Here is a 15,294-nt window from a genome sequence, read left to right as displayed (position 1 = left end):
GTTGTTACCAGTGGGGGTTCCAGGGTTTGGAAAGGGAAGGTAGTACTAGTCAGAAGAAAATCAGGACAAGGAGCTTAAGATGTGGACAGTGCAAAGAATAGAGCAATAAATCTGACATCCATTTTGACCCAATACAGGGCTTTCTGCCTATTACCAAGGTTGACATGGGACCAGAAACAAGTTTTCATATGGTACTGTCCTTAATGAGAAGTTGACTGTATTCCCACAGACATCAACAGCAGTTTTTGTTTGATTCTGGGAAGAACAGTTTCAGGTTTATAAGCAAAGTCCCATGACAATTACTCGTTGCTTCTGCATCAAATTCAGATGACATGGCAAACAGGCTACAAGAGCACTTCTTACATCACTTCATTCCCTTGAGAATCAGGAAAATGTTCCTGAATTGAGGAGTAATTAATTATTCATGGAGCAAGTCTCTCACGTGAAAAAAGGAATGGAAGACAGTATTTTCACATCTAATATCAACACTTTCTTGGAAGTGCTTGACAGATAGTTACTCATAGGATTGCAAGTAGACATATGATCTCAGCTAGCCCATAATATCTAGGATACTTGGAAATTGCTTATCACAGGAATTTCTCTACAGACGCACTGGCTGGGCTTTTATAATGCTAACAGGCATTAACACCAGTGGCTCTAGAACTCTTATGGAAACTACTTTGTAATGAATTAAAAAGGTGTGCTTCACAATTAAAAAGTTATTGTTATTTGAAGGTAGTATAATATTAAGAATAATGTAACCTTAAAAAGAAAAAGTACAGGTTTGGCTTTGTTTTGTTGTGGTTTCTTGAATTTCCAATAACTGGATAATATTCTGTAAAACAGGCGCTGTTAGAAATGTTATCCCTTTGCACCAAGAAATCTTTCACGTAGTGTGAATACATTAGCTTAATATTGCTGCTGCCAGTGTTCAGTGACATTAAAGGAAACCAAACACACGATCCTAACTAAGAATTCTGTTAAACTGTCAAATGAAAAGTGCCACTCAGAAAACAATGAAAAATCCAGATCCCTGCCTGTCCCCCCAATAACTGACTAATGAAAAGGCACCAGCTGTGTTTGAGCTTAGTGTTTCTGCTGAATGGTACACATTTTTTATTTTAAACCCTCACTTCTCGTTTCAGTGCTCACAGCAAATGCTCCTACGAAGCTCCTCTTTACCTTGATTTTAGAGGAATAGGAATCTTTGCACATCAAGTAGTTTTCAGAGCAAGGAAAAACCTATAAACATTGTTTCTCTAAATGAGAGAAACATCACCTCTTCCTTGTATCAACTTCTGACTGCATTAGATCAACCTAGCCAGGTGCAAGTCATCCCCTTACTAACCACCCTTGAATCCTCACTGGCTCCACCACTGATTTCCTGTGCTTACACAAATCAATGTAGCGATAAAGTCACATTCAATACACAACATAAATATTACAGGAGGACTACAGCACACAGCTCTGTGTATGTACAAATATAGATATATATTTTTAAACATTCATCCACCACAAATACTGGGCCGACTAAAACAGAAAGAAATAACGAAGAAAACTCCCCCAAAAGAAAGATATTTTTAAAAAGCTTGCTGCTCTTACATCTAGTGTGCCAGTTACTGTGCAAATCCTGAGAAAGGGAGGAAGAACAAAGAAGTGGGGACAGTTGACAAAAACCAAAAAGTCTGGAGTACACAATTGTAATAATAATAGAAAAGAACCCACTAGTTTAAAAGTCTTACAGGAACAAAAAATCTAATGGTATTCAGGAGCTGTACAGTGCTGACACAAAGCTAGCAAGAGGAAAAATAAAGTAAAGGCAGTTGTTTTCAATAGTTACCACGCTCATGAGTGATGACTGAGGAAGGGAGGACAGGACATTTAGTTCAAAGAAAAGGAAACAAGGAAAAAAAGTTGAGAAGTTCTTTTTAGCAAATACAAAATATATTCAGTATTGGTCTTGGCAAAATTAGTTCTGCAGTAAAAGAGAAAGATCAGATAAACAAACAAAAAATCCCTCAAATGAGGAAGCAGAAAAATGCTCTAACACATGTAGAGTCAATTATGAAGTTTTCAAAGTTATTTATACTTGCATGCAAGAACCTGTCATTTCTAGTAACAGAAGCAGCCAATCAAAACAAAAATGAACCTGTATTTTGAAAACCTATTTCCAGATCCAACACTATGAATAATAAATTTAAATACTTATTAACAGAAATGTTGTCTAAAAGAGCAAAACACTCTGGAGAATAATTTTGAGTAAGACATGGCAACGGCCAAAACCTTTCAATTGAGCCAGATACCTGCATCAGTGCTCAATCCACAATCACGTGACCAAATTTTATCCACATGGTTGACTTTATTTTGTTTACTCATGTAAGTCTAGTAGGATTTGATTTATAATTTAAACTGTAGGAACACTTTTGGAGAAACAGCATTTATGATCACTCTGGAAGTCACTCACTCAAATTTAATAGTTCATGGTTCTGACATGCAGACAAGCAGTTGAATAACCAAGAAATATGCCATATAAAAGTGCTAAAGGCACAATAGCACAATGTTTAGTGTTGCACGTATGAATTATGAACTCCAAAATGCAATAATTACTATGCCGGTCAAACTTTTTTACCTTGTTTTTAAGATAAAAGCATGTTAAGATTAGTTTAATGTAGAATTTAAGCAAAAATACACTGTAAAAAAGAATATTGGCAACAAGGGGAGAAAATGCACTTTGGTAGCTCTATTAGTCATAGAAGAATGAACCTAACAGTTCCAGACCGTCACAGTAAGAGAGTAACAGAACTTACTGTCAGAGACAGAAGAAAGAAATCGACACTGAACATAGAAGGTAGAAAAACAGATCGGTTTAAAATCAAAAACAAACTGAAAATTTTGTAGTACTTCCCCAAAAGACAAACAGAAAAAAAGTATTTCAAAAGAAGAAACTTTCCAAGCAGACTTCTCCCAACCAGCAAATATAGTTTCCTTGACCGCTGATATTTAATTTATTGCTTACTAAATTATCTACATTTCATTCCACCCAAGACAGGTTAAGAAATCATCTGGGAGCTCGTAATTTCGTTTTGTGCTGAAACTGGTTAGGGATTTCTGAAATGTGTTGCATGCACAAATACTGCTGTTTGTAACTAGAATCTGCTTCCAGTTTTAGACTTAATGTCTTCTTCCCTTCTTTAGAACGACGGGTAAGACTCCTCTGAGACAGTTTGAAACTCAACACATGCTAGTGATTTACTGGTGTCTAACACAGGCTTAGGTAGGTCAAATAAATATAAATCACCTTTAGGAATCATATCTTAGCTTCAGCCTCTTGATATATATTTAGAGAGTTCCTTCAAATTCAGGTTGCTTCCACAAAATATAAAAGACAAAAGATAATAGACCATTTCCACTAAAATACCTGATCCCTCTTCAGTCACCATGCCAAGGCCTTCTGCTTTGTTTTGACGTTCAAACGCATTTAGGTCAAGAACACTGCAATGAGAAAAATTATATACATGCTCTGATTAAGTATTTGTAATATTTTATTACATGAAAGACGAGAGAGAAAAGTTAATGATTTCAGCTAAATATACAATCATACTAGAGCCAAGACGACACATTTCAGGGGCTTAAAATACCTCTCAGCTACAAGATTACAAAAGTTAACGCAACATATTTACTACTACTTTTGCTCTGCAAATGACAATATAATTGAGCTCTTTACGACTGATCAAAAAAACAGGGGGCAACGAATGAGCTGATATACATGCGCATTTTAAGAGCTGCAAAGAAGTCATATTATTGACTACTTTTATTACAGCCTGGTTCATCTCAAGCAGCGAGGTCAGTTATGAAACTATGCAGTTACTAGTTTCATTCAGTGTCCCTTTGCATGTCACGTTCTGAAAAATTGAAGCTGTCGAAGGGAAATCTGTATTAAATTAACCAGATTTAATGAAGAGATTTCCATTTGTGAATCTGCAAGATTCTGCATCTCTCAACTGAGCATGTTGACTAGTAAGGGTAACATGATTTTAAGTAAGATTCTGGACTCTGCAGGATTACAGAGTATCTCCAGAATTAAGAATCCACTGCTGAGGAATGCTCCTAACTCTAGAGTTGTTTTTCCAAAACTGAACATCCTGTGGAATAAAACCTAAATATGAAGTAATAAATTTGTAAAGTAGATATTTTCTTACCTACAGGACTGCATAAGACCAGCAAGGCTCTGAAAGAAACCCACATCTTTTTTATCCTTCAGGTAGTCAAGCATTTTCTGCAGTAAACAAAAATTGTATACACAGAGAATTAACACATATACTATGTGTTACTTTAGTTTCTGTAATGCTATCTGTAATCCTAGACCACTGGTCATGCTCCTATTTTGAAATAACTCCATCATTTACAAATTAGATAATAGAGTCTTGCTGAGAAAAATCTAGGTATTAAAAATAAATGAACATTTAATGCCCACAGCCTTTAAAGAAAAGGAGGCCATGCATTTCAGATATTTCTTCCTAAAATACAGGGAAAAAAAAGTCACTAAAGTCAACACACCCAGCAATGTATGTGTTAATGTTTAATATAAATATGATCTTGCCACTACTAGTTATAAGTTACAGATTTGTATTTACATAACAGTCTCAGCAGCTGACAAGGTTTATCATGGCCTGAAGTGGTTTTAGCTTATTTTAGCTGCACTAGTAGCTTTTTAGTAGTCAGGTGACTATAGTCTGAACTTGTTTTAGTTAACTTTGTGTAACCGCACAGTGCAAAACCTATCTGTGGAGTGAATCATGATTCTAGAACAAAATGTGTTGTAGAGTGAAGCTACAGGATGATACCAGAGGCCCCAGCTGTAAACACAGATCACAATGGTCAAAGGCTGATCTCTACAGGAACGCTACAGGAATTCATTCTGTGAATGAACTAAACGCATTCTGGAGATAACACAATAGGAAAAGTGGATAAAACGTAACCTATGAAAAGAAACACCACAGAAGCAGACTCTTAACAAAGCTTATCAACATCACCACAAGCAGACCTGAGACCAAAGAAAAAGGACACCCCACCGTCAACATCATACTCCTCCAAGCAAAGTGCTCAGGATGCTGATGACTTCTCTCAGCCATTTCCATACCTGTCCCCCTACCCCAGCCATTCTGCCTGAAGAAGAATGAAAGGTTGACCTTAGGACCCAAAGGAAAATTGGAAAGGTGAGCATAACACCAGAGAAAAGGGGTAGAAGCTAGGAAATTTTAAAATATCAGTTCTAATTGTATTCTTGATGCTTTTACATTGTAATTACAGAATTTGGACTACGTGTATTAGTACTATTGCAACTGGACTAATAATAGTTGTTTCTATATTCTGATTAGACTTAAGACTTCAAAAAATCATTTTTAAAAATAATTTAGATTGTAATACTACAAATTCAGATTAAATAACTATGTAAAAATGTTCTGATTGTCTTAAGTGCTATAAAATCATGACATCACAAAGAACTGACAATAGTTCATACATATACTTTCTCAACTGACAAGTCTCTGGTCAATACTCTCCCTGCAAACGATAGCTCCGGAAAAGAACATTATTTTCCCTGCACTCAGCTGCTTCAGTGGTAGCTACAGGAGAGCTTAATTATCCCCAGTTGTCCGTATACCTTCAAACTGTCCTACAGCAATGTGGTAATACTAGGCACGAAGCCTTCGGGACTCAAGAATCTTCAGCCAGTACAGAACACCAAACACACTCTGCACAAGGCACTTTTCTTCAACAGTACAGATATGGTTCACACACCAGACTTGTCCTCTGCTCCCCACATTATCTTCCAGTAGATTGACAAATCACCAAGTTTAAGTAAGTTCTCTGCTTTTATCATCAAGGCTCTCCATGACATAAGCTAAGGACTGAAGTTGTGTACAAACTTATTATTGAAGACCAAGGCCAGCAATTTTGCCCTACTGGCTACAGGACAATGGCAATCTCGATGGAAGGAAAAGATTCCCTGGGAATTCCTCCAGAAATTAATGATGGAACATAAACTTTCACCCTTCCTGCTAAGTGCAAAAGGCATTTCTCTTAGCCTCGCATTATGATTAATTAGATGTGTACAGACAAAAAACATGTACATAAACAACAAACTTTTGTACACTATTTTCTCCTAGGGAAAAAAGTAAGAGGACAGACAGCACCTGACAAATGATAGTTGCATTACATAATGCAGTATTACAACAATAAGGATCATGGTATAAAAATCTATATTGACTATAATAGGTAAAAATAAATGAGTACTTTACCTGTTGAACTGTAGAATTTCCTCCATTTAAGATGGCAATTCCTAGCTTGAGGGTAGCTGCAACCATTGGCCCCATCTCACCTTAAAATTATTAAAAATAATGTGTTTTAGATCATATTTAAAAATAAGTATATTGTATTAACTCATCCATGCAATCACTTAAATAGCAAATTATCAGGAAGGACCCTTTTGTTCCTCACGTAAAACTGAATTTTTTCCCCATCATCCCTAATATGACTCAAAATCTTTGTGAGCGCCTATAGACACTGTAATGTATACACTGCACACAAAAAAGACAAGATATAAGACAGGAAGAGCAGAAAGTAGGGAATATAAATTATGTTTCATTCTCAATAGCATCCAGCAACTGATTTAAGGCTGGGTGCAACATTTAGAGCTAACTTCAGGTTTAACAATGTGTTTCTACTGTGTGCTAATTCAGACAATTTTTCTCCTATTTCTTCAGAAACTGACAATGATCTGAAGTTGGTATACAGGAGATAATTTTAAACAATACTACAGTAGAAACAGAGCACAGAAAAGACAATGAAAAGATCAAATGTTAGAGTAAGTTGATGTTAAAGGGACAAAAGCCTAATTCATTCTTCAGAAATATTTAGTCAAAGTATACCAATAACGCAATTTTTGCAAGTGGGAGAAAAAAAAAGACCACAGTCTATGGCTACTTCAGAACTGTGTACATCCTGGAATTTGGGGCCTTTTAGTCATCACATACTGCTAAAGCCACAAACTTCTCAGCACTTCCTCTCAACCACCACTAGAAACATTAATGATAACAGATAGCGCCTGAAAATTATCCATTACATTTTTCTGGTTAAACTTCCAATAATTTTTGAAACTTTGGATACGTTTTAAAACCAAACCTTAGTGCCAAACAGCTTTAGAGTTTGCCCGACAAAAATTACAATCACTTCAAAAATAATCAGAAATAAGTTTTAATATGTAATCTACATAGCCAGATATTACCTTTACTAGCACTGATTGTCTGAAGAACCATCTCAGCAGCACCTCGGTCATGCAGTCTGGCTTGCTGGTACAGAAGTTTTTGCTTTTCCATTTCTTTTTCCTGAATACAAATTCCAGTCATTTAGGCTGAGGACTTCAGCTACTACCAGTTCTCCAAAGGTTTTTGGTTATCTCTTAGTATATGGGCTCTATGACAACATCATGGACCAATTTAACACACACAATGATACTGAACAGATATTTAGCATGTTCAAGTAATATTTTCCCTTGGTGTTTTTCTTTAACATACTTTTAGTGGTTTATCTGAAAAGAGTTGTCTCAATTGTGTATCATTAGGTTAGTTCAAAGCCCTTATTCATAGTAAATATATACTGCATATATAAGCTTGCACTTAAGTGCTACGTTTTTGTGCAACGGTTCACAGGCTTAATAATCTTCTACAGTGTGACCATAACTTCATACTGCTCAGCATGTGGCTCTTGAGTTGCAAGTTGGTGCTCAATATCAGAGTAACAGAAGTATCTCAATGAATTTTTTTCAAAAGTCTCATTATAATGCAATACGGTTCGCCCACCCTACCAACAGAATATTTGATAGAATGCACTGTGCTTTTATATTTTGCATTCTCTAGCGGCAACAAACAATACTGCATGGTGTTGCTTGAGCAATGGCTGAAGTTTGTTCTTTAAAATTTAAACTACCACTGAAAACATAAGGAAGAACATAAAGAGCAAACATAAAGGCACAGTTAATTCCAAAGGACTTTGAGCTTTCACAAAGTTAATTAAAGTTTGCTGGAGAATTGAGGATGACTAAGCAGTATAAGTTGCATAGAAGTTGCATAGAGCCCTATGACAGTGAGTCCATCAGATGGCGTGGTAAAAAGCTTACTCAAAGGAACATGACACAGTCAATTAGTATCATGTCCAAAAACACAACGCTCAAAATATGTATGACCTAAAAGCAGGAACAGCTGCAGCAGAAGTAGCCAGAATGACAGCTTTGCTGCCATAAACTTTCCATCCAAATTACGGAAAAAAGATATTGGAAGATGGAAGAGGTTTAAAAAATGAAGGCTTGCTAGATAGAGGGTATGAATAATAAATTAAAAAATAAGAGGTAAAAAAGAGAAATGTGTTCAAATGAATGAAAAAAGAAACCTTCAACTCAAAAGCAAACCAACACAGACATTTAGGCTGTTACCAGAGAGTTCTCGCCGAGGCTGGCAAATTTGTTTCTTAAATCTTTGATAATATCGTGCTGCGGAAACAAAATTCATCAGGGGTTTGGTTTTTTTTTTTCACACTATTAGCTCTCCTGTGGTTACATTGTCTTTCTTTTTTCCTTAAATTATGTGATAGATCTAAATGGAGGCACAAAAAGGTAGAAAAAAGAAAGAAAGAAAGAAAGAAATGGCAGCTTTGCTTTATATTTAGCCATGCTAAGGTTTGAAAGTTTTGCCTTCATGTTTAAACCTCTTCCTGGGAGTTCAACAAAAACAAAAGAGAAGCAAACAGACACATACACACACACCCCTACCTATGTACACACACACACACACACACACACACACACACAGTACACACCCACAAACCACCAGATAATCATGACACCACAGGTTCAATACAGCTATAATAAAATATTTTCCTCTGCTTCAGATGTGACTGAAATTTGATCAGTGTTTGATTTTTTTAAAAAACATTTTCTTATTTCAAGTTACGTTTGGTTTTAGACCCAACAATCTTTCAGTTTTCTTCCATTGCAAGGTTTGCTGTTCATAAGCCTAACATCAGCTATACTGCTTTCATTAAACAATATTTTTATTGATAAATTGATAGGGATGCTTATAGCAAGGATGCACCCGTGTAATCTACAGACTAACAGAACGTATACGTACAATTCTTGCAATTGCACTATAGTAGAATGGTAGGAAGAGCCTCTGCCAAACAGCTTAAAGTTCGAAGAGTGGCATGTTCCCATGGAAAATCAAGTTCTCTAGGTAACCAGTGACAAAGTAGACCAAAAAAACCCCCAAAACAAAACCCACCAACCACTTCTTCTAAAAGTAATCATTCCTTTGATGGTAACTTCCGAAGAGCCTGTTTTCTTTTTCAAACTGACAGTGCTTTTTTCCTGTGGTTTTCTCCATACAATATTGATACAAACATGTGCAAGTCTGGCACATATATGCAGGATGAAAACAGGACGGCAGTAATCTTGCTACATGGCAGCACCGATGTGAAGTGGGCCCTTAGCATATAAAGTATACTAAATTAATGCTCAAGGTACCCCCATTTCTCTACAGTTGCCTACTGTTAATGCTATTACTGTTACCTGTGCTACCAAGTTGGGGTTTTTTGCCCTCTATTGTGCCTTGCAAAATGTTAAGAAAACTACCAACACAGTTAACCAATGGATTAAATTTTCTCTCATTCACAGAATCATCGCAGCAACAGTAAAAATACTTCATCCTAAATGAAATATTTCAAGTAACTAATTAACTAGATTAAAACAAATTCAAACAATAAAATCAAATATTTTATCTTGAGCACTTTTCAGTGAAATGGCAAAAAGCTGGCCACTTAGAAATTTATGTACATAAATTTCTACATAAAAAAATTTCTCCAGCAAACTGCCACACCAAGGAGGAAATGTTTTCACCACGCTCTTGAAAAGCAGAGACTTAAACATTTTCTATTTCACTCAAATTTTTTTTAATAAGTAACAAGCAACCATATGCCAAAAGCAGATGTTATATTTTCTGGACTCTTGTGTTACCATTAAAAAATAATCTATCTGAGATCATGCTGAAGTAACTATGATATCACATAATAATTGCCAGCAAACGTTCACACTGTTACAGTTGGCTATCACCTTTTTAGTGTTGGAGGACATCTTCTCACTCAAATTTGACAGAAAAGTACTTTTTTTTTGCTCTAGAATTACACTCAAGATGTACGCTCTTAGTTATTCTATGTTAGGACTTTTTCTTGCACTGATTTTCAGAAGATTGAGATGACCTGTTCTACATTCACATTTTCAAATACAAATGTTTTTAGAAGAATCAGTGATTTCAGAATCCCAGTGAACAAATTATACTTCTGTCGATGAGATTCCATTCTGGGAGAATAGTGTTGACTTGCATGTGTTATTTATTTTTATATTAACAACACAGCTTAATTCAAACCACAAGAATCGTTGACATTTTTCCCGTATGTTTTACGATAGAAGAATTTTAGCGTATAATATAGGCCCCCAAAATGATGTAGACTGCAGGTACAAGCAAGCTGAACAATTATCATTAAGAATATTTATAAAATCAATGCTTATTCCAAAGTAGTATTTTCCTTTTACATTCAGTACTGTTATTAGTTATCAAGATCAAGATAATAATCAACAGGATCAAACTCAGAAGAGAGAATTTTTTCTCAAATTACTTGGCTCTCTGTAAATCTTTCTAAAACCACATACATAAAATTTGTAGAGGACTGAGCTTTGGTAATTGTTAATCGACTTTTTTAAGCAATCTTCTTTTAAGCCATACTAGTGTATACAAAAATATACTTTTGCTGTTTATTTGTTTATTCTCACAAAGCAGGAGGAAGAAAAACATTGAGATAACTAACTTGTTGTTTTCAGTGTTTTAAGACTACTAATGCCTCTAAACTTTTGTTTTAGAAACATATTACATGTATTTCCAACAGCTGTACAACTAGCTGATTCCACAACCGTACAGTTAGTTGATTCCAAGAGATGTTATCAAAACCACACATTCATATATATCCACTCTCAGTAAAACTTCCTCTTAAGCAGTTCTCTAACTGCTGATTCTAACTCTACATAAATTCTTAGTAAAGTCTTTGCTTACTGAAGCAAAGATTAAGTTGATGTAGGGCTGTTTGATCATTTTTGTCATGAATCAACTGACAAACCCAGATGACAGAACTTAGAGTTACATTTCTGAAGTCACAACTCCACATGAAACCTTGTTCTAATAAAGCTGTGGCAAAAATTTAGAATTTGTGGGCAATAAATTTGCAAAAACTATGTGAAAACAACTTGAACTAAATAGGAGCGTCAACTGAGAAGAGTGTCACCCTGAAATTGTAATTGTAATTGTAATTCTTGGACTCTCCCTAGCACTTAAATCATATGGAGAGGTTTTTTTGCTGCTATCTTTAAGCTCACAGCCATGGAGGGCAGGCTTATGCTCCTACTTCTACAAAGCCTTAGTTAAAAAACCACCACCACCACTACCACCACCACCTCCTGCAAAAAAAAAAAAAAACCAAAAAAAACCCAAAAAAACACATACAGAGATGGTCTTAGTTCTAAGGATGCTGCTATACAAACTGCAGCTATAAAAAATAATTCCACTTTAAATATAAAATATGGAATTACAAAATAAAGAGTAAACACAACAGACAAAAAGATGGAAAGAGAAGAAAGGGATTCCAACTCAACTATTCTAGGATGGTTGTTTCTACTTTAATTTACCCTATTTTCTACTTTCCAAGACTTCTCTTCAGTCCAGAGCATAAATGCTATTAGACAGGTCTTACACAAACAAAACATCTGTTAATTTCAGTGACAGCCATGCATGAGTACAAGCTATGTATTAGTATGTAACCTTAGGTACCCACTCAAATCTTGAGGTTAAACCTTTAACTTCAATTCATACTCTTTAATATGCTGTAAAGAAAGTTGATTTTTTTTCTAAATCACTCATTATGGAGTACTTCAGCTCTTAAAACAGTACAAAGAAAATGAACACATAATGCTTATAACTACTGAAGATTATATATATAGGCTTTTAAGATGGTATGAGAGTTTATTTTATAAAATATGCTTTTTTTATTGCTTAAAAATAATTTAAGCCCTGCAATCTCACAGTCACATTTCTACTTTTTGCTGAAAAAAATCCCTAAAATTATTTTCTAGTTAAAAATTCCTTTTAACTAGTTGATATGATACCCATTACTAATATGATAACTCACTGAGTTGAATTATCTTTTCTCTACTAAAACTTGTGGGCACTACCGAAAATACTATGAGACAAACAGAATTCTTTAAAATATAGATGACAAAATACAACAATGGAGTAGAACGGAAATTCAGAGGTTACTAATTACTAGTACATATATCATTACAGTATAATTAATCTTCAAAATGAGCTTCATAATAAAAGTATTCTTTGCTATTCTAAAACTACGATTTTTCCATCACTGACTGTGCTTTCTTCTTCAAAGTTTAGGAAAACGGACATGCCTGTCAATGGGAGATATCTATGAGCCTTCCATCATTTGATACTACTTCCAAATACTTCTGAAAATGCTTGAAAGTGCTGACTGTCTAAGCATCATCACTAAAAATGACAAATAGTTGTTAAATTAACTACCATATTCTCACACATATAGAGTCAGCAAAAGTTGATCTATTAGTAATTACTGAATTTCCTCAAAACTGCATCTGTTTATTTTGAATGTAATAACTATTTACAATACTTTAGAACACTGGTAGCCATTCCTGAAGTAGTGTATTTTTTAAATATTGTTAAGTAAACATATACTCTTCTTATCTACTCCATGTGTAACTCAGTGACTTCATAAACTTCAAAAATATTCCCTGCATTTGTTTGTTATTATATTTACCACAGTTGCTGCTAATAAATAATGATGAAATAAAATGTAGCTAGTTAAAACATGTTAGCAAAAAAGGTCCTTTTGATTTGATGTGCTGTGAACAATAGTCTGCTCTCTTGAGCCTTAACCTGAAGATTTTGTAATGTTACCCCGGGGTGGGAGGAAAGTAAGTAACATTGATTTTAGAAGTATTTGGAACAAAGAAAAATAACGAAAGCATCATTTTCATGAATTTTTAGGAAACTTTACACAAGATAGTGAAAAGTTATTATATTCTTTCACAGTAAAACAGTTGAAGAGACATAAGAATTATAACAATCATTTCTCAAAATTAAGTCTACCAGTACTCAGAGAGAAAAATACTAGTGTTCTGCTGACTCTGCCCGCTAATAAATGCTCAGTAGAGGGGAAAAATATATGGTGCTATATCATCAGATTTTACGAAATACCTACGTTATTCCAAATCTGTAGCAGCATGATAATCCACACGGTCACAAAGTTAGGAATGTTTTATCAATATTGTATTTTGAATTTGCCCCAGCTGCTGAATAATCTATGTTCAAAAACTTAACGTTACACTGCAAATACATTTTGGTCATACTAGACATAGTTATAAAACATCCCCCAATATATAAGCATAAATACTATTCTGTGTTAAAATAGCATTAAATCTGAGCTACAAATCCACAGGAATAAAGATATCCTGAAATAAAACTCACACTACACACTTTGTTTTGCATTGGTTAAAACACCACCATCTATTCCTGCAGTAATATCTTTAGTGATATCATCCCATTGTTTGCACTTTCATACAATTCTGTCTTCCTCTCTTACAAGGAACGTCACGCTTTGTTTCCTATATGTTGCCTCCATATTCTTGCCATACCGATGCAATCACTCAGCACATTCACTCCTATTCAAGTAGGCAGGAACTGACAATGTCGTTAAGTCGTTAGGAGGAAAAATATTCTATTGGATGACTTTGAAATCTATGTATCCCCAGTTTCCAATTGTTCTTCTGCTTCAATGTTTATCCAATATATAGCTATAAAACCATACTCTTTTTAAATTGCATCACCCTTTCTCGTTTAAAGTTGGGTGACAAACTTAACATATTTGAAATAGCTGAAATAAATGCTTTATCTATCTATATGAACTAAAAAAAGATTAATGGATCATTTAGCAGATTCCACTACGACTGGAATTGAATTGCTCAGCTGCAGTGGAAGAAAAAAAAAATTATGTACAGCGATATGTTTGGGAAGATCATTATGTAATTACTGCATTAAAAATAATCAGAGAACCAGGAAGCTACATATGATCATTTAATCTTTGAAATGTATTTATTCTTCAAAGCAAATCATTCGTTTTCTCCAGGGCTGCCAAGGGCCCTGCCTTACACAAATCTTGACTAGATCTGTTGTGCCACAGCAGTGAAGCAGTAAATACCAGCACCTGAGTGGCGGTGAGGGCAGAGGGAAGGCCAGGGAGCGCTCTTGGAGCGTAGCACCCTCACGCTGGCAAAAGCAGCACAAACAATGTAGTGAGCCAAGAGGCTGATAAACAGAGAAGGTGGGAAGCAGCCCTAGCAAGTGATGAAAGAATGCAATGCCTTAAATCACCATTTATCGCTACGTCTCTGAGCTAAAACCCAGAGAAGAGCAAGGATACATTAATCACCTTTATGAAGAGATTCCCTAGAAGTCTTTGCAATGTGCTTCACATAATCAATGGGAGGTGATGTTATTCAGACACCCCGAAACAGCCTGGCAAGAAACTGAAAAATATCTGACCTTGTAACAAAGAATGCGTTAATTGCACTGGCCCTAACTCAGTGTTACTATAAACTAGATTGAAGGGAGAATGAACACTGCAAAAAGTAGGAGCAAACGACAGGTGAGGGCTGACTGTCTGGCAGGTATCATAAAACCTTTAACTAGATAAAAGAATTTTTTTCCTGTATAGCACCTATGAGAAGAAAAAAAACCAGTTGATTGGTCGAAAAAGGGGGACAGAAGAGCAAACAAAAGAAAGAAGGTCCCAGCATTAACAAACAGTACAATATCAAGAAATATCACCAGAATCTAGAACTCATACTCTCCTCTGGCAACATGTAAAATCTGATCAAATCTCACTTAACCGTAGGTGTGTGTATTTGTAGTAGAACTAATTTATCTTGCAGTTGTGGATAATGAAACCACTTATTACACAACTAGTGACATAGGGTCTGTGCTTTGAGTGTTACCCAGAGAAGTTAGTTATTCACCCTCATCGCAGGGATTCCCTTGCCCACCTCCTTTAATATGCAGCTGGAGAGCATATGACCTCAATCATTTGACCCCACTGGTACACGGCAGTAGTCCTCAG

General features: G+C 35.4%; 1 protein-coding gene across 9 annotated transcripts in view; it reads right to left on the bottom strand.

Annotated features, from left to right (window-relative positions):
- RYR2 (ryanodine receptor 2) overlaps positions 1-15,294 on the bottom strand; it is a 469,316-nt gene that overhangs the window by 44,707 nt on the left and 409,315 nt on the right. For 7 of the 9 annotated variants that reach the window (XM_068939250.1, XM_068939253.1, XM_068939251.1 and 4 more), the window contains 5 exons: positions 7,286-7,385; positions 6,300-6,379; positions 4,200-4,276; positions 3,419-3,492; positions 1,841-1,858 (listed from right to left, as the gene is read on the bottom strand). In XM_068939250.1, coding sequence (XP_068795351.1) covers positions 1,841-1,858; positions 3,419-3,492; positions 4,200-4,276; positions 6,300-6,379; positions 7,286-7,385 — 349 coding nt within the window. The remainder of the gene's footprint in view (positions 1-1,840; positions 1,859-3,418; positions 3,493-4,199; positions 4,277-6,299; positions 6,380-7,285; positions 7,386-15,294) is intronic. The other 2 variants (XM_068939252.1, XM_068939255.1) reach the window with 1 other exon arrangement.

This window comes from Struthio camelus, chromosome 3 (assembly GCF_040807025.1).
Source record: "Struthio camelus isolate bStrCam1 chromosome 3, bStrCam1.hap1, whole genome shotgun sequence".
In the NCBI taxonomy this organism is placed as follows: Eukaryota; Metazoa; Chordata; class Aves; order Struthioniformes; family Struthionidae; genus Struthio; species Struthio camelus.
Note: the sequence above shows the minus strand (reverse complement) of the source record. Positions and strands in the feature narration are given on the sequence as shown.